General features: G+C 39.7%; 1 protein-coding gene across 1 annotated transcript in view; it reads right to left on the reverse strand.

Annotated features, from left to right (window-relative positions):
• The window catches only part of ITGBL1 (integrin subunit beta like 1), a 207382-nt gene that overhangs the window by 9889 nt on the left and 176605 nt on the right, over window positions 1-20888 (reverse strand). Inside the window, exons 8-9 of the mRNA XM_046664856.1 lie at window positions 16921-17037; window positions 286-432 (exon numbers count right to left, since the gene is read on the reverse strand). Coding sequence (XP_046520812.1) covers window positions 286-432; window positions 16921-17037 — 264 coding nt within the window. The remainder of the gene's footprint in view (window positions 1-285; window positions 433-16920; window positions 17038-20888) is intronic.

Below are 20888 nucleotides of genomic sequence, written 5' to 3' on the forward strand. Positions count from 1 at the left end.
ATCTTGTCCTTTCTTCTTTATACAACGATTAATTCCATTTCATTCAGCAGTGACGTTGCACACACGGGGCTGAGGATCTTTTTGCATGAAACCCATCTCATGCACTTCATTTTCTTAGAACCTAAACCTCGTATGGTTAACTTTCAAGCTTAGAATCTGGTACAAGCAGAGGACCAAGTGGTTTTCATTCACACCAAGTGCAGTCTGGGAAAGACAGTTGCACGTGCTGCTGTACAAACCACGTGTCAGAACAGGGATGCAGTCCAAGCTCTGGGAGATACTCACCCTTTCCAGAGCACAATATGCCATCTGCTGATTCACACAAACTCTTGCTTTGTTCCTCTGTCATGTTGCACTTCCGCGGATGTTGGCAGAGCTTTCCGAACCATCCTTTCTCACAAACGCAGCGACCACAGGAACACGTGCCATGGCCTGTGGAGCAATCACAGGGTGAGGTGAGAGGAAGAGATGGGTAAATATCCAGCTGAATCACGGGTTTCAAGAAAGAAATGTGTAAACCAGAGGATTTCATCTCCTCTCAAGCAAACACACTTTCCCTTTATGCATAGCCAATTTGGCACATAATTGTTTAAAAGAACTTCACAACAGAGTTCTAGCTTAACATAATACATTCAAATGTAGCATAGGAGATGAACAAGAGAAAGAAACATTGAAACAATTTAAAATGGAATTTCACCATCCTTTCTTGATACAAAATACTCCCTCATTTGCATTTTTATCTGTATGGAGTCTTGTGCTTTTCTTCATTGTACGCACCATGACACCCAGACCAATTTGCAAGCTAGTCAAGTGTTACCATTGCTTGCCACATTACATTGATTGCTCTCCTATTGTTTACTAATAAAAACAAGAGGTTAACTTCCATACAAATGGCATCCAGTACTATATTACTGTATCTCTGTACCTCTCTACTTACTAATAAGAACAGATAGAAGTTTAAGTAATGGTGTCTCTCTATTATTGGATAGAAGTTAAAAATAGCACAAGGCTTGGATTTACATCTCGCCCTTTTCTTCCTTTTGTTTCAGTCATTGGCTCCTGGATTTTGAGGTGTTTATCTTTTGATAGACATACAACATTGTATTGTGACAGTTATACACTGGCATATGCACCTAACTAGTTGCTTGCCACCAATACCCCGTTAGATCGCATCATCTTCCATTTTAATTTCTTGTTTCCAGTCCATGCTTTATTTCTTTTCCTTTACGTGCATTATCTTATAGCCAGACTTCTCCAAACAGAATAAACGAAACGGCTACTTGTTGGCAAACTTTTACTGTGTAGTTATTATGAACAGAGCATTTTGCTAGGCACCAGGGAATACAAAATCAAGTATGATGGACATGGTGGTCCCTGTACTACTCCCAGGGACACACAAAATCGTCATTCAGACTGGTCAGCTCCGCTGGATCTGCTGACACCATTCTGTCTTGACCGCTTGCTTGGAAGGCCCTTCACAAGTAAATCTGTTTCATCTGCCTCCTCCTACACTCAGCTCCACACAAGGAGGCATTAAGGGCCAATATTTGTTTGCAATTCATTGTTATGATTAATTTTAATCTAACCACCCATGAACCCAGGTGATGTTTTTCCATAACACATGATCACCTGGAAGTTAATGGAAGGCAAACAGGAGGCAAATGCAAAAGAGACTTGGATTAACAGACCTATTTCCAACAGCCTCTTCTTATCCACATGCTGATTTATTCAATTTAATCTCACTATGCCCTTCGAGTCAGGTATTATCCCCATTTTACAGTCTAGAAACTGAAGCTCAGAGAGATGAAACAATTTTGCCCCAAATAACACAGCTCAACCATGAAGGATCAGAACTTGACTCCAGTTCTTCTGATTTCAATGCCCACTCTTTTTTCATTGTGTCACATTGCCTCTATATTTCGTTTTGGAAAATAAACAATGACCATCAATTTGAGACATCTAGAAGGCTTTTCTTAATTTCTATCTTTTTTAACTGCTGCATAGTTTGAAGGTATACATTTGACACTCATGAGCACTTTCTCCTTAAAAAGTCTCTCTTATATTGGTTTTCATGACATTGGAATTTCCTTATCTCTGCAACATTTCTTCTTTGTCTATTTATTCTTCAGCTTTTTTTTTCTGACCCTGATTATCCTTAATCATCTTCTTTTATCTCTCTATAATGTCTCCTCTGAAAAATTAATCAAATCATAGGTAACCATAATGACCAGAGGCTGCATCTCCAGCTCCTAAATGTCTCCTAAATTCCACTCTTGTGATTCCCGACTTTGTGCTCTGCTAGCACGTGAGATTGATACTTCTAGACCTGCAGAGATAATTTCCTTTCCAAAATCTACTCTTCGGTATTGTCCATTTCTTTTAATAACACAACTGTCTTTCCAGTCAACCAGTTGAAGATGTTTTGAATCACATTTGAATCTCCCTTACTCCCTCATCTAAAGAGTTGCCAGATCCTGTTGAATCCTCCACAAGTTCCACTCACATCACCATCATAAACCTTTGAGAAACCTTCTATCACGTCTTTATCCAATATTCTTGCTCACAGCTTCCCACAGCACAACTCTACTCACATCACAGCCTTGAGATCTAGTGCTGTGTGGCTCCCTCATGCTTATGGGGTGAGTTCACCTACTTCAGCCTTCCTTATGTTAGGTTCCCAAGCTACTTTTCCAGCCTCCCTTCTCTCCTCTTCTCCCCTTTGACAAACTTGTTAACCTAACCAATGGACCTACTCATTGTTCCCAGTACATTTCCCATGTTTTTCTGACTTCATGCCTTTGCTGAGACAGGAATGCCACCCCTGCTCCCCACTCACACATACACATCCAGGGCCTGCTTAATTTTCAAAGCTCAGGGAAAGTGACGACACCTCTGTGAAGATTTTTCTAATATCCCCAAGTGAAAGTCATATTCTCCTCTGAATTTCTATACTACCTTATTTTTCACCTTTATCATGGAACTGTTTGTTCTCTACCTTGTGATATGTAGTTATGTATCAAATAAACCCGTTACTTAACTGCGACTTCCTTGAGAGCAGAAATCACTTCTGCTTCATTACTATAGTCTTCAGAGTACCAAGCATACTGCTTTAGACATGGTGGATCTTCTAAAAGAACTTGTAGATTGAGGTTTTTTTAAATAAAATCTCCTTCCCATTTTTTTTCCCCCCACAAATTCCAACTGAGAATTGTAAACTGAATCCAGGACGTGTTTACAGGTCACCTGGTTAATGGACTGTCATTCAAGGGCAATGGACAGTTCTTGGATGACTCTTTTATTTCTGTGTTCTGTAGACTAGAGTGAAGTTAAAGAATTGGTGCCCCCTAAGAGCTACATATGCAATGAATACTTACTAAATTGATTATATTTTGACTTCTCCAGTAAAACAAAAGTTCACCTAAAGTGAGGTCTACTCAAGAACAAAAAAAGTTGTCCATTTTTGGAGGCAGATAATCTGGAGTACAACAAAGTAAGAAAAAGAGAGCTGCTAGTGCCAGTGCCATGGAGTCATGAACTTTTCAAACGTCCATGTTTCTTACTGACCCTAGGTTAGTAAGAATTACCATCAATTTGACATAACTGGAATCATTTAATCTGTATTGCAGAGAAAGGCATTCTGCCTTTGACTTAGGATATTACTGAGAATAACTCAATGGCTCCTCACAGCAAGTAATTTAATAATCAAATTTATATGCAAGGAAATAGGAGACTGTTTTCCATTTATTGGCTCATTTATCACATCCATCCACAAAGTTAAGTTGGCATCTATCCAGACAATGGTCAAAATGCATTGGTATTTAAATATTTTGCTTTGCCATTTACATTGACTTCCCTTTACTTAAAAATTTTTCAAAAGCTTTCAGTAATATCTTCTTTATAAACTTTAATAATTTAGCCATCCATTCTAGAACTATTTATTGTGTGCCAGGCATTGTACTTTCCCTACCCTCATGGTGCTTACAGTCTACTAGGGGAGAAAACAAGTAACAACAAGCAAATAAATGCATTTGAGCTTTGGGAGAATTAAAGAAGGTGCCGGTATATTCAACAGGGAGAACGCTATTAACTGGAGTCATCAGGAAAGGACTCTGTGACACCCAGAGGGTGAGAAGGAGCCAGAAATCCAATGTTCTAGGAAAGCTAATGAAAAGGTCTTGGAATAAGAAAGAGCGTGACGTGTTACAGGTTGTGAAAAAAGGCCAATGTGTTTGAAAAATAATGAGTAAGAAAAAATGGAATAAGTAATAAAGTTGGAGAAATATTCAGGAATGATACAGCAAACTGTTTATTCTTCATAAGGAGTTTAAATTTTATTCTAAGAGGAACGGGAAATCATAGAAGCATGTTAAGCAAGAGACAGCTGTGATATAATTTACAATTTGCAAATTCATTTTGGCAATTGGGTGGGAGAAGTTAAGGCGTGTTGGGAGGAAATAAGTATGGGGACAGTGAGAAGGCATTCCAGTTTTCCAAGTGAAAGGTGATCGAGGCTTAAAGTAGGTTAGCGGCAGTGCAAATGCAGAGAAATGGATGGAGACCTACTTTGGTGGTGCTGCCTATGGGACCTGCTGTTGGATTAGATGTGGCAAGTGAGAGAAAGAAAGTACTAGTTTCTTGCTAGAAAAGCATTGTGAATAATGAAGCTATTTATTATAAATGGAAGCTGCAGGAGGGAGAGGTTGAGGATACTGTTGTGAACCTCATGTGCTTGAGATACTCTTAAGACAACCAAGTAGAGAAGTCAGGTAAGCAATTGACACAAACCTAGTGTTCAGAGGAGAGGTTAGGACCAGGCGTACACATGCTGGAGTTCCTGAAAGTGGATGGCATGTAAGGCTTTGGAAGTTAATGAGCATACCTAGGGAGAAATAAGTCTTGAGAAACTCCAATATTTAGGGCTAGGGTATAGGAGGAGGACCTAGACAAGTAGGAATAGCCACTTGATGTAAAGAAGAAGGAAAATAAGACAACTTTGCTGTCTTATAAGATGACAAAGGAGAGTATTCCATAATGGAGGCCTATTGAGTGGAAAGTTCCTGAAAATTGGAGTGAAAGAGAAATAAAACTATAAGAATAGTTTCAGTCAGCTTTTGCTGGACCAACCCTACTGTGCTGCCACTTAGGCTTATGAGTGGAACAGCCAGAGGTGGCAAAACTGTTGGAGAATCATCTATATATACCATTCAGTGAGAACAATGTCTCTGCTCAGTGGTCGAATCCACAGTGATAGGTTATCTCAGTATAATACAGGTCATTCTGGAATGAGCCTGTAGAGAGAACCAGCCTAATGAACCACTGGCAGTACACTACATCTGCTGTCACCTGACTTCCCAAGTCTTTGCACAGGTGAGTACTTCTCCAATCCATTTTCATTTCCAATGTCATTCATCCTCCCCCCGATACTTACCTCCCTACATCTGATTCCCCATCAGTGATTTTTCTTCCTATTCTCTTCCCTCACCCCACAGCAAAATATTCACCAAGGATGCTCTGGACCTGTGTTGCCCAATATAGTAGACAGTATGCGACTTTTCAAATTTATTAAAATTAAGTAAAATTTTAAATTCAGTTTCTCAGCCGCACTAGTCACATCTCAAGTACTCAATAGCCACGTGTGGCCAGTGGCTACTGCACTGAATAATGCAGATACAGAACATTACCATCAACTTTGAAAGTTCTTTTGGACAGTGCTGCTCTAGACAATGACCTTTCCCAGTGAAATTCATCACCTTGGAGACACATTTCCTTAAAATACTGCAATGCTGGTTCTCAATTAGGAAGCTGACCCATGAATGGATCTAATTCCATCAGATACTACATACTGCCTGCCTGATATTCTTCTCCACTTGTTGGTATTAGGTCAACCATCTTTTTTTTTTTTCAGGGATGTGATAATATGTCCATCTGGAAAATGTTTGATTACCCAGGCTCCTTTTGACCTAGAGGTGGCCCTAGGACATAGCCCTACTAAGTGAGATATAAGAGAAATCTCCTGGATGAGGTTTCCAGGAAAGTGATTGTCCTCCAAAAGAAACAAGACAGACTCAGAGAGCATGTGCCCTTTGCCCTCTGCCCTTTTCCTTCCCTTTCTTCTTCCCTGGAAAATGGATACAACTGGAGGTTTTCTACAAGCATGATGATAAAAGTGATACTGGAAGATGTAACTTGGAGACAATCCCACCACTGACTATACTGTCTGGCTAAGAAAGGCTTGGCTGGGTGAGTGGCCTGAGGTCTTCCTCAACATGAGAAATCCAGCAGGGCCTGGGGCACTGTACTCATACTCTCAGGCTGCATGATCCCCTTCAAGTGGCAGTTACGAACGAAAGAACTCCCTGAAGAAATGTGAAGTGATTGTGTAATTAAGAGGTGGCTCTTCATTATCCCTTCTAGTTTCGTAAATTGGACTCACGGGCAGCTATTCCAGGTGCATAGAGGAAAGAAGAAAAGCAAGAAGCAGTCCATTTCTTATTCTCATCCTGGGTGTACGGAGTACAGGATGGAGGTCTCTGGTTAAGGTCATATTAGGTTAAAACAATTCAACACACACTAGCCTACATGTAAATATATTTTCTTTATGAAATCTTAAAATCATATACCATGAAAAAATGAATACATCTTAGGGACTATCATTCTAGACAAAGTATCATCTTTTTAAGTAGTGACTTATCTGATTTAAAAAATCCATCTATTTTGGGGGCTGGCCCCGTGGCCGAGTGGTTAAGTGCGCGCGCTCCGCGGCAGGCGGCCCAGTGTTTCGTTGGTTCGATTCCTGGGCGCAGACATGGCACTGCTCATCAAACCACACTGAGGCAGTGTCCCACATACCACAACAAGAAGGACCCACAACGAAGAATATATAACTATGTACCGGGGGGCTTTGGGGAGAAAAAGGAAAAAAAATAAAATCTTTAAAAATAAAAAATAAATAAATAAATAAAAATCCATGTATTTAAAGGTCACATAAAATTTTTATTGTTAATAAAGATGTTTTGAGAGGGTCCACATGTGGTCCATGATCATTGAACATGACTCACCAATAAGTTAACTAAATGAAGAATGGTCTCATTTCATACTGATTTTCTTTTTTCCAGTCATTTTCATGACTCTCATTTTCAGGTTGTAATTTTGGTGTAATCAAAACTGAACTGCATAAAATTATGTAGTTACTTACATTCACCTTCAGGTACAATTGCTAATTAACCCCAGCCTACGAGAATTGGTTTAATCATCTTGTGTTATTGTTAGGAAGGTGGATAAACAGCACTGGCTATTAGTTCTCCCTGCCTTGGAGTCAGCGACCTGCATTTTGCTCTTTGGCCACACACTGGATACGCAGGGTTCTCGTCCATCCCTCCAGGTGAAAGGACACAGCAACTATGGCTCAGTGTCTGGTGGTAAACTGAGAAAATTACCCAAATTAGTGATTTTCAATTTTGTTCTCTGAAGCCACACCAGAGGGATGATGTTAGTGCGTTTCACACACACACACAGTAGTAAGATTCGTTCACTACTGGCTGCCACATGGTGGGGAGACTAAATGCTTTGAACAAACTCGCAGCCATTCCTTCCCCGAGGCACAGAACCTCTGATTTGTATGATGCCAATTTCCTTCCAAAACACTGTAGCTTGTGATTCAAGATGTCTGAGACAGATGTACTGTTTGTCCTGTTATGGAGATGGACACTTCAGTCTTTTACTCTCCATTATACGCATACGGCATTCACTAGGTGCCCACTTGCACAAGTACCAGGCACACTTCATTCTTTGTCTCGTTCTCACCATAAGGCCAATGTGTGGGCATTATTATCCTTATTGTACACATGAGGAAACTAAGGCAGAGGGACCAAATAACCTGTCCACGTTACTACAACTAGTAGGAAATATCCAGAATCGAAATCTGGTCTGTCTGAATATGAGGTTTGCATTCATCTTGCTGTGCGGCATGCCTCACTTAGCTTGAAAGAAAATGGTGACTTCTACTTACTTAAATCTTATATGAAAACATTCGGCAGAGTGTATGCACACACACACAATAAAACAACTGAGAATTCCATAGAATGTGGACTTTCTCTAGACAAAATATGAAAATACTCAAAGAAGATTCATAAATCTAGAGTCAAAAAAAACCTAGAAAGAAACATTACAAAAACCTTTCATCAAATATTATTTTTGGATGATGGATTTAAGGGTGATTTTTATGTTGCTCTTTATTATTTTCTTTATTCTTTTTACTTTTTTTTTTTCCTGAGGAAGATTCACCCTGAGCTAACATCTGTGCCAGTCTTCCTCTATTTTATACATGGGCTGCTGCCACATCATAGTGCTGATGAGTGGTGTAGTCCATGCCTGGGAACCAAACCTGGGCCACCAAAGTAGAGTGCACTGAACTTAACCACTAGGCCAGGGAGCCAGCCCCTATATTTTTTAGTTTTTTAAATATTGAAAAGGAAAATGTTAATTTCAAAGTATTCTGTAATGTCCTGATATCTAAAGATGAGCAAAGTAAAATAAATGGAGTTAAAATGATGTATATTATAAATGTTAAATGAGTAAATAGTTTGGAAAAAAAAAATCCTTCCTGAGGATGGCTTCAAGAGCAGTTGAGAAAGATCTCAATGTAAGAAAATGAAATAAACATATTCCTTCAACATATCAAATAATTTTCACTTCTGTGCCTCTGCTCCGCCTTCCCAGGCCTAAAATCTTCTTCACATCCAATTTCCACGCATCCAAATATTAGCTGGTCAAGGCCCAAGTCAAATGTTAACTTCAACTTGAGGAATTTTCTGATCCAAAACTGGAATCAATATCGCTCTCTGTCTTTCCCTGTCTGTCTGTCTCTCTCTCTCCCCTCCCTCCTCTTAATTGTGACTCCTTTAATTTATAATTTATTCCAAAAAACTTCTTGAGCTTCCGTCTTTATCGTAAGTTTGAGGATACAATAATTTGAGAGAGAGAGTTTGATTATATCCATGAGAACCATACAGACTTGAAGAAGAGAGACACAAGAACGATCACAATAAAACAGCATGATGTTTTCAGGAAGGTAATGCAGTATTAAGAAAGTATACAATAATTCAGAAAGTCTTCCTAAGGGAGATGATTTGGAAGAATGATGGAAAAATGAAAAAAATGATGAGGAGTTATTCAGAGGGAGAAGCGAAAATAAGGAATAGAATGTCAGGTAAAAGGAACAAAATCAGAACACATCCAAGTTTCTCCATCTCTATGGCCCTCCGTGAAGAAGTCTATTTTTCAACAAATGGAGACAATCGGTGCAACAAAAGCATAGTCTCCTTCACCCACATCCAACTGCTCAAACCAGAAGCTTGGGATTCCGCCTTGACCCTGCCCTGCCTCTCGCTCACATCTTTCAATCACAAATTTCTATAAATGCTGCTTGTACACCTAGGGCAGGGATGCGGGGGGCTCTTCTTAGGTTCATCTAAGCATTTACATTGACACTTGACACTAATCTCCGTAGAAGGATATGGAGTAGGAACCACATCCTGGCATCAGGCTTTCCTGTCCACGTGAGTCCTTGCAGCACATTTTATGGATGACAGCTCAATATAACAGTCTGGGGATTACCTTCTCTTCAGATAATACAGCCCAGATGCACAGAAATCAGATCCATATTGCACAGATGTCAAGGCTTCTCTGGCTTAGAAGAAGCTTATGCCCCAGAGGAGCCAAAATCTCTCCTAATGATTTCTTAGGGTAGCTTCCAGAAACCCCACAAGGGACATGCCTGTTGGCAGAGTTACAACACTCATGGAGACCAAAAGCATGGCATTCCCATCAGACATTTATAGTTCATTCATAATCCTTCCCAATCTAATTGAAATTTATCACCCATAGGTCACTATTACCATGAGCAATGTTGCCTGGGAACATTGGCATATACCATCTTCATCTGTTTCCAGGGAACTGGAGCTAGGAATTTAACAGAACACAGAGTCTCTTGCAGAAAAGTAAAAAGTTTTGTTATCCTGTTGTCCACACTGTTTCTATTATTTTCTCCAACACCTCCAGGTTTCTCCATCTTGTCTGTCCTCCATCTAGCTAAACCACCTTCATCTCTCACCAAGACTCATCTCCTAACATCCATATTTACTCACCAACCCCATAAACACATACTCCTCCCAGCAATCCATAATTCATTCGGCAGCCGGACTACCTTTGAAATACAGTGCTCATGTTATTGCCTTGTTTAAACCCCTTTTATGGCTTCTTATCATCCTTTGATAAAGCCCTAAATCATTAACGTTGTTTACAAAACATGTCACACCCTTCTCCCCTTTGCTTTCTAATCTTTAGTCATATAGAGTTTCTCTCTGGTTCTCAAATGTTCCTTGAAGATGCCACTCTCCCTTTCCCCCATATGCCTCTGCACACGCTGTTCTCTGTGACTGCTATGTCGCATCCACCTCTCCTCACTGGCTAAGTTCTATGTATCCTGTTACTACCAACTGTGGTTGTTGGGACACCTGGCTGCTTAATACACACAAAGCACGTATTATGTATGATATAGATGTTACCAGATATGAAGGCATTAGAGAAACCTTCCTTAGCCTCCAGTCTGTGTTCAATTCCCCTGTTATGTATGTTCCCATTGAACTAGTTCTTCTCTTTTCAGATCATTCACCTCATTGTCATTCCTTTGTCAACATTGCCTTTCAAGCTTAATCATAAACTCCAATAAATTCACCACTGAATCTCCAGTGCTGGCAGATAGTGGGAGCTCAATAAATATTTGTTGAAGTAATGAAGAAATAAATGATTACAATCATGTGTTGCTTAACGATACATTGCATCATTAGGTGATTTCACCATTGTGCGAACATCATAGAGTGTACTTACACAAACCTAGATGGTATAGCCTACCACACACCTAGGCTCTATGGTACCAATCTTATACGACCACCATAAGATGTCTGTCATTGACTGAAAGATTGTTGTATAGCGAATGACTCTACTTCAGTTTCAGCCATGCAGAATTTAGAGGAATTGCCATATTTAAATATTTAATCAGAATTTTAAAATAAGAGTCTGGAGCCAAGGAAAACGACTGACAATAAGAAATCATCTTGAGAGACATTGACTTAAAAGTTGAAAGTGGAGGTGGCTGAGATTACTTGACGGCAACAAATAGCAAGTAGAAAATACATCCCCCAAAAAGCAATTTTCAGGGGAATACTAAGATTTATTGGTAAGCTCTGGGAGATGAGTAATAAAAAGAAACTAAGTGACTATGAGAGAAGTTAGAGAAGGCATTGGTAGGAAAGGCGTTGCTGAGGCCCAGGGAGGAGACCATTTCATGGGGGTTTCAGAATGAAGTAAATACAACTCTATGCTAAAAAGTAGTCCTCTAGAATGAGAGCTGAAAACCAGGATTTGGACAACTAGGAATTACTAACCTCAGGGAGAGTCAGTCATGTGGAATGGTTGCAGATAGAGCAAGATTCCACGGGTTTAAGTCGGACCAAGACGAATGCAAGCACATGGGTAAAGGAGCTCAAAAATATTTAGGGGCATGTGTGTGTCTGAGGGGCAGGGCAGGGCTTTACAAGGAATAAGTATACAATGAGTATTTGCTGATTTAACTATTATTATGTGCGATATACACATAATAAATAGCATATTACTAAGTAAGAAGAGAGGTTTTCTTATGATAATAGATATCTTCAGATACACTGAGAAACACAGAAACTTTGGTAATGCATATTTTGGCTTGAGGAACCCTGATGGCCAGTGTCTTCTTAACTGTGCTCCGACCATGCTTGGGGGAATCCATGCGAAGCTTCCCCATGGAAGGTGCACTGCTGAGTAAGAGCCACTAAAAAAACTTCTGAGATACATGGCAGCCACTTTGATTTGGTAGCTTAGCGTCAAGTGTGAAGAGAAAGACTGCTTTATGCATAAAGAACAGACAGGAGAAATCGTCCATGCTGTCCAGAACTGAAGACAAGACAGTCACAGTTCTGAACAAAGTACTGTTGCAAAAGGAATTAATGAGCAAACATGGAGCTCTGTTATATATCCTGTAGAGTCGTCAGTAATATACAGCATAAAATTCTGCCTGGGCTAGTTATGTCTGTCACTCTGTCTATAGGTATATAATACTAATGATAATAATACCTAATGTAGATGAATATGACATTTATGGGCTGAGCACAGTCTGAAGTATTTTATATGTATTGACTCATTTAATGTCACAATAACCTTACAAGAGAGGTATATTATAATCATCATTTATAGATGAGAAATGGGGGTTATGTAAGTTGCTGCAGGTAATATCAATAGTAAGTGACAGAGTAAGAGTTGGAACCAAGAAAACATCACGTCTATAGTCGTAACTACTGCACTACATTGCCATTTATATCTCTAAATATTAAAGTACACTTACATAAATGTTCATGAAAGGTATGGGAACTTATAATCTCCTTATCAATTGCTTTAGTATGGTGTATATTTTAGCACTAAAATTACTATAGGTTCAAAACATGTTAATTAATGGAATGTCTCTTGTATTTTTTTCCAGAGAACAGCTGAGACATAAATAAAATTCAAGACTATAATAGCCAAGGCTCAAATAATTCCTTCCATAAGGCAATGTTCAGAAAATAGAGGAATTAAAATCACAGTAGCATTATTAGCTGTCTTACAGAAATCACCACTTGAGGCCAAATGCAAAGCTGAAGTGGGGGGTGATGTGTTTGGTGAGAACGTGAATTACAGTTGATCCTCATTATTCGCAGATTCTGTATTTGAAAACTTGCCTACCTGCTAAAATTTATTTGTATCCCTGAAATCAATACTTGCAAAACTGTCCGGGTCACTTGAGAAGACAGGCAGGATGGCAAAAACATTGAGTTCCTGAGGTTCACATTCCCAGCTCAGGTCAAAGAAGGTCACACTCTGCCTTCTTGTTTCAGCTCTTACAGTGAACAAGAGTCCTTTCTGCAGTATATTTAGTGTCACGCTTTTCACACTTTTGTGCTTTTTCTTGGTGACTTGGATGTTTAAGATGGCCCCTAAGTGTGGTGGTGAAGTGCTGTCTAGCATTCGTAAGAGCAAAAAGCCTGTGATGTGCCTTATGGAGAAAATATGTGTTATATAATTTCCATTCAGGAATGAGTTATAGGGCTGTTGGCTGTGAGTTCAATGTTAATGAATCAACTATATATTACACAGGTGTCAACACACATAAAACAAGGTTATGTATTGATCGGATGATGAAAATGCCGTGACCAGAGGCAGGAACCTAGCCCTATAACTCCCTTAGGAGAAAGGATTCAGTACTCGCTAATTCGGCGTTCATGGCAACTTCACAGACCATAGTTACCACGAATAACAAGAAGAGACTGCATCTTGTTGAAGAATACTAAACAGAGTGTCTGCACGCATTGTAAATTATATGTAGCTTTTCCAGCTATCTGTCGCTTAGGATAAATACGAGCAGGCCACTGATGTGGACAGCTCTCCCTCTTCCTCCTGGAACCATCCACCTCCAAGCAATAGGATTGGCTACCAGGAGTAGGGACGCACAAGTGAATGACAAAGAAGCAAAAAAAGTCCTCACTGGAACATGTAAAGATGTGTGCGTGGGCACTAGTGAAGAATTTGCGGCAGAATTTAAGGTATGCACTGTCACCTGGCCTGGCTAGCTTAAGTAGCTGGGGTGAAGCAGGAGAAAGTGAGTGAAACAAAGTGTTGCTACCTACAATCTTGTAAAATACTGGTATGATCCTAACCTCAAATCTCTCAAGGACATTATTCAAATATCAAAGTGGAACTTAAGAACAACAACATAAAATATTTTCAAGGAAAATTTCCAAGACTTGTTTCCTTCACATCCTTAAAAAGTATTCAGAGATCTTTTGGTCAATAAAATGTTTTTAATATGAAATTAAATGCATACGTAATTTCTTAGAGCTGGTTGCTAAAATTGAAGAAAAAGCACTGAGAGAATTCATCCTATTATAGTGACCAAAGATGCTATGCATATCTGGCTACTATTTACTGCTGGCAGGGCTGTGCTCTTCATTGAGCTCACAGGAGTAGCAGCAAAGCTCTCCCCAAACTTGAAAACACATTTGTCCTCTGATAATCAAGTTCCATGATATCAATATTTGGTATGATCAACCACCTAAGAATTAATCTCTAAATGTGTGAGTAAGGATCTCCCAAATTGTAACCAAGGATATGCCAGAAGGATAAGGTGAATTAGCACGTCTACAGCTATTGTCTAATCTATTGTGCTACATCCTGTACAAAGAAAGGTTGGATTGGATGCTCAGCAAAATCCAGATAGTGTTAAAGAATAAGAATGTGCTGGTGGGTCTGCTGTACTATCCAAAGAAGATACTCAGACTATTTGGCATGAGAGCTGCAGTGCTTTGGCAGGTATATTTTGGTGGCTGCAGCCATGCCCCAACAATATCATCCTTACTGTTTTGGTGACTTTCACCTGGGGCCATCTGGGGTTCTCAGCCCCAAAGTTTTGTCCAGCCACAGAAGCCTGCTCTGATCATGTACCTGTGAGGCATGCTGGATGTGGCAGGGCAGTTAACGTCTCCTAGAAGCAGTCCTCAACCAATGACTGATGGCTATATAAGAATTGTATGTTTTACTTGAGCTCCCAGAATTTCATCCCCTCTACTGGGATGAAGCTCCAGTTGACCATAGTGGTAACTGGATTGATAATACAATCTTAATTGGCTGCCTTCCCTTTCCCACCATACTTTCCCACTCTCCTACCAGGATCTCCTTCACCTTTCCAATAAATAACTTGCATCCAAATCCTTATCTCAGAATCTTCCTTTCCACAGACTTTCTCTACAAAGAGTTCTAGTCCTTGGGCAATGATGTGTCATTGTATATCAAGTAATTGGTGTTCTGGTTTATACACTGGTCTTTTACTAGTTTTACTAGTTTGGAAGTCAGTTTTCCCTGTGGCATAGACAACTCTGGGTAGACAGGCAAAATATAGAGAGTAGACATGCAGACAAGAATTAGTCTCAAAAATTATCCCTCTGTGAGGTACTTTCTCACTTACTTAGTAAACACTTGATCTCATCTAACAGGGAGATATACAGATTTGTTTCCATCTTTGATTTCCTCTCCAAAGTTGGAGAGAAAGAGAGATTCACTAAGGGGAGAAAGGCATATAATTTAATGGGTATGTAGATGTAACAGCTTTCCACGATATCAACCATTTTGGCCAAGTCACCAAAGCAGATGGGCAAGGAAACCCATGTGTCACAGAGCCTGCGTGTCACAGAGAAAATTACAATGATAACAAGAGCAAAGACATGCATAAGACATGCATATGGTACTTTCCAGGTGCTAGGAAGGCTTTATAGACATCATTGTGAGAATTAAATGAGTTAATATATATGAAGTACTTAACAGCAACAATGAAAAAGACCATAACCTGCTTAGATATTTCTGGTAACTAAGACCAGTGAGGGGAGAATCTAAACTAAAAAGAACATTGACAGAAAGTCCAAATATTTTGATGTCACTCTGTGTAGAGAGAGATCTGTGAACTGAACATCAGAGCTCAGATCCTGGGTCTGCCATTTTTCAGTTATGTGGCATTAATACCTCAAACCTCACTCACTTTTCCATTTGTGAAATGAAGACAGCAGGGACAATCTCTTAGTGTGGCTGCCGCAAGGACTGTGTGAGATAACACCATCCAGCACAACATTTATGGAAAAGGGCCTTTCCCCTCGGCTCACAGAGAAGGGAAAGAAGAAAGAGTCTTTGGCTAAATTGCAAGTGTTTTACAGTTGTTTAGAGAGAGAATAGATAGAGAGATATACACAGATGTTAGGTAGATGATAGAGATAGACGGTGTCCCCACCGTCCATAAGTTGTACATGCATTTGTGGTTTCTTCCCAACAATAGTGCCCGATTGCATTATGATAATTATCTTGAAGAGACACAGTTATATTCTTTTAGTATGACTCCACATCAAGGTCACCTCAATTATGCTGGAAACCTGGAAGGAGCTGTAATCAGTACGCATCATCTCTACAATACGATGTTCTGCAAGACTGAAATACGAGCATAATGTTGACCCCCATTCCCTCCCCTGAACGAAGCTCAGATGTTTGCTGACCACCCTCTATGTGCCTCATGCTTTCTTTGCACAGTTTATTACTTTCAGTAAGCTCTTGTTTTTTGGGTTTCAGAGTCATCATGGAAACTGAGTGTATATTTCTTGTGATTTCGTAATTAAACAGAGTATAAACGTTCTGCTCTTTTTTTCAAGTCTGTAGGTGATACTTACTTCCCTTATCAGTTTTGCTTAGTAGGGTAATAAAAATCACTTTAACTGTTCAGTTGCAGCAAAGCTTTTCACTGCCTTCATAGGACTTAGTTTAGTTTCAAGAATCCTTTATCAATAGTGAACTGTGGACTTTCATATGCCCCTAAATCAAGAGTTCAAGAAAAGAAAGGTCATTATAAACCTAATTGTATATTGTTTTTAGGTCTAATTGTATATTGCTCTTTGTTTATCTTTTTTTTTAATTTATTTTTTGAGGAAGATTAGCCCTGAGCTAACATCTGCTGCGAATCCTCCTCTTTTTGCTGAGGAAGACTGGCCCTGAGCTAACATCCATGCCCATCTTCCTTTACTTTTTATGTGTGGGACGCCTGCCACAGCATGGCTTGCCAAGCCACGTCACCTCGGCACCAGGATCCAAACCGGCGAACCCTGGGCTGCCGAAGCAGAATGTGTGAACTTCACCACTGCACCACCGGGCTGGCCCCCTGTTTACCTTCTTTTTAACAGAAGTTTTTTTAAAGGATAAGTAGAACAAGAAAGGCAGGCGAAGCAAGTTGCCCGCAGGGAGCTGAAGGCTGTGAGAATGGCTCACCTCCGCAGATCACCCCGTCCAGGTCTTCGCAGCGGCGGTTGTCACACTCACACGTCCTGCCGTACACCCTGCGATCTCCCGGGGGGTAACAGGTGCATTTGCCACATTCACATTTACCTGCAAAATACAAGGCGAGAACACACTTAGGAGACGTCAAACTCTGCCAGGCTTGCAAAGGAAACGAGCACACTGTTCCAGCCAGATCTTCCAGGCAGCTCTCGGCTGTGCCTCATAAGGGTTCAGCGAATACCTCTTCTTGCTTGCCTAAGGTAAGCTGAAGGTCAAGCCCAAATGCCACGGAGGTCGGGAGCTGAAGTGACAATTGACAGCTCAGAAGGCATTCACATTTACTACTTTCCACTTTCTGCTTCATTCATCTTTGAGGAATAATTCAGTTATTGAACTCTCTGGGTATTTCATATTCAACTTCGTTTGATGATACCATTTAACATAAGTGAGTCAATTTTATACATTTTGACATAATTTTGCATAATGTGATCATTTAAAAAAATATTTTTACTTTGGGTCTATCTGCCCCATAAGAAAAAATGTTTATAGGTATGTTTCAATGAGATATTTTAGTGATTATTTGGCATCGATTTTTTAGTTCTTAGAACTCCTTGTAACATGGAACAGGTGTCAAAGTACATCACCTAAATATCTTTATTATTCTTGACTTAAAATTTAAACCTATAAATATTTTTTGGAATGAGTTAGGTTTACAGTTTGGGAATTCCTTAAATATTATCATTCTGATGACTTTCATCATTATTTCTTGAGTTGTAACTATGCATAAAGCACTATAATTGCTCAAATTCCATCATGTTGTTTTCATCATACCACAATTGACTAGGATTATCACTATCATTTTACTAAACAGGAAACAGAGACATAGTGAAGCTATGTTACTCTCCATGGTGAATCAGCTTGTAAAGAATAGATTCAAAATTTATGGCCATTCTCATTAACCTTAAAGTTTGCACACATAATCATTAAGCCATAGTGCATCTTATACATTCATAAAGCAGCACCAGGAGGCTGTAGGAGAAAGTAAATACCTTTTGTCTGAGGAATTGGCCCTGGTTTGCCAGAAATTCAGCTGGGTGACTACTCAGAGACATCTGTTACTCTCTGTCATTAGCCCAACCATCATAATTACACACCCACTGAAATGATCATAAGATGCTTCAGGGCTGACCCTGGAATGTTGTTAGTCATTCTGTTGCTGCATTTGTATCTTGTTAAAGAAATTCTGAGTTGGTAGATGATGGAAGAAAGAAAATTAGTATTTAGCATCATATAATTTCAGAGCTGTAATTAAAGATAATCTAATGCAGTGATTCATAATCTTTTCTGGCAGAAGTGGCGGGGTCACAATCCCTTTGAGAATCTGGTGAAAGATATGGCAATAGTCAGCGTTGTTCTGGCTGCCCTTCGACAAGTCCCTCTTTCTACCTGGAGGCAGTCCCAAGTTCAGCAGAAGGCAGAGCCCCTCGCCTCCCCTAATGATATTCCCTCTTCCTATGCCATGGTAGACAGAACAGGGACACACCAAACACTCTTGGCCAGGGTTTTAATTCTTGAGGGTGAAAGCAAAGGCACAAGATCTGTGGCAGAGTGACAAGTGTGACAGCACAGCAGTGAGTGTCCAGGAGCGGTGGAGCTTGGCACATAGCAACTGGAGTTCAAAAGTGATGGCAGCAGGGGCCGGTTCTTGGCAGTGCCTTGCTTCTCAGGGGTGCTGCATGAGCTGGTTGTGCATGCTGGCATCCTGAGCCTAAGCCCTTCTAATCAAACTCTTTTCATCTCATTTAATGAAGTTGGTTTCTGTTGTTTGCAATCAAAACCTCTAACTGGCAGATCACAGATCTCTCCCTGGAAAAATATCCCAGCACACATTTTTTGTAAAATGTCAGGAGGATCCATGACTTCCTGCAATTTATTTATAGATGAGGAAACTCAAGCATGCTGAGGCTAAATGACTTGCCTAAGGCCAATGAAATAGACATTAGCAGTGTTGGTGCTAGAACCCAGATTTTCTGGGCCCCAGTTACCTTCTGGTGTGCATAATCACACTAGCTCTCATCATGGGCGGATGTGTGAATGACAAAAATAATCCAGAGTGTGGAGAGCAAGAGCCAAACTATAGGACCATCAGCAGTACGGCTGGGCACGGTCAACCAGCCCCACGTGGACAGATGTGGGAAACAGCAACCACGTTACTCCTGAGAGGTAGTACAGTGCCAGTCATGAAAACAACATTGATTTTTAAGTTTGAGGACATATGGATTTATGGTGACAATTTGATTATCGTTTTAAGGGACACAGGAAGTTTCCTGAATATGCATTATTGGTTTCTACGCCTCTTTGGAAAGAATAAACTAAATACTGGATATGTGTTCAAACATCTACATTTCATTGTGGATAATCTCTGTCTTAAATTTCTCCTATAAAGTTGGATAGTGAAGTGTTAATATTTGGTCCCGGGTACACTTTTTTCCTTGATAAATTGTAATTCACATATCTTTTTCAAATATCAGAGAATAATTGGCCATTTTCCAATTCTTTTTTTTTTTTGCCTTGTTTCTGTTGGAGTTTTTAAATGACATATTAAGGCAAGTATTAACTACAGTAACTTTATGGATGCAGTCCTAATATAATTTATAGGATATCATAGCTTCTGACGGAAAGGCAAAACATCATACATCAAGAAAGGCTAATTTGTTGCAGATAGAAATGTAAAAATGAGTAAATTCTTTATGCAGTCCACATTTTTAAAGTGCATGATTTTGCCGTCTCAGCTCAAAACGTTGGTCCAAGCACTACCAGGACAGATACCTGCCAGGTAAATTTCCACTCATTCTTCAAGATCCAAAGTAAATTTCACCAAATCCGTGATGCTCACACCCTCCTGCTCATACACCTTCACAAATACCAGCAGTATTAACTGCAACTTCTCATATGTCCTCATAAAGTTTGAATCAATATTTATTGAATGGACGCACTAAACAATAATCACATGTAAACAGTTTAGTAATAGTCACACAATGCATGAGCTTTAATGGTAGAATTTCCATTTAGAATAGGATGTCTCTCGCAGAATACATATGTGTTTAAAACTGACTCAATATCTTCATTTGTGTTTGCCACAGCTACATCAATGAAATATGTCCCACAGCGAATTCATCATCTTTATTCACAGACCTACTCTTCTTTCTGGGTCCTTCCATCTAAGAGAAGGTCACCATTGGCTAATCTGTCACCGAACCTTAAAAATATCTGATGATGTATTTGATTCCTTTCTTCTTTTAATTAACTATTCTTCTCCTTTCAACTTGAAATTTCATAAAATTCACTTTCTTAAAACATACATATAATACATCTTATATATAATACCTAATTACCTAAATATTTATAATACCATAATCCTCTTTCACATGATGGCTCCACGTGACCTTCAAGGCAGAGATCAAATTCTCCAACAGAGCTCTCCACACTTGGCCCCACTTACCTTTCCAAGTATGTACCTAATGTTCACAGTGCGCTCAGGTTCAGAGACTTTGCTTATGTTCTCCATTTCTTCTCTCTGTTGCATACTCTACCACTTTCTCTATAGAATCCTATCCAGAGATCAACAGCTAGCTCAAATCTAATCTCGTCTGTGAAACCTTCCTTGCCATCCCTATCTGGTCACCTGACACAACTGCTCCCTTGCTCTGATTCCATAGTACTTTGTTCACATCACTAGCACATCACTGAATGCAAACTTTATACTAGATAAGTACGTGCCTGAACCCAACCATAAATAGTGAGCTCTTTGTGGTCCAGGCTGACCATGAGATCTGTATCCTGTCAAAGCTCTCTGTTGATATAGTAAGAAACACTGACATACAGATTTATTGTCCTTTTTTTTAATAAGAAATTGAGTCTAATCTCTTTCCTTTATTTACTAAATGATATTATTTCAA

This window comes from Equus quagga, chromosome 6 (assembly GCF_021613505.1).
Source record: "Equus quagga isolate Etosha38 chromosome 6, UCLA_HA_Equagga_1.0, whole genome shotgun sequence".
NCBI classification, from domain to species: Eukaryota; Metazoa; Chordata; class Mammalia; order Perissodactyla; family Equidae; genus Equus; species Equus quagga.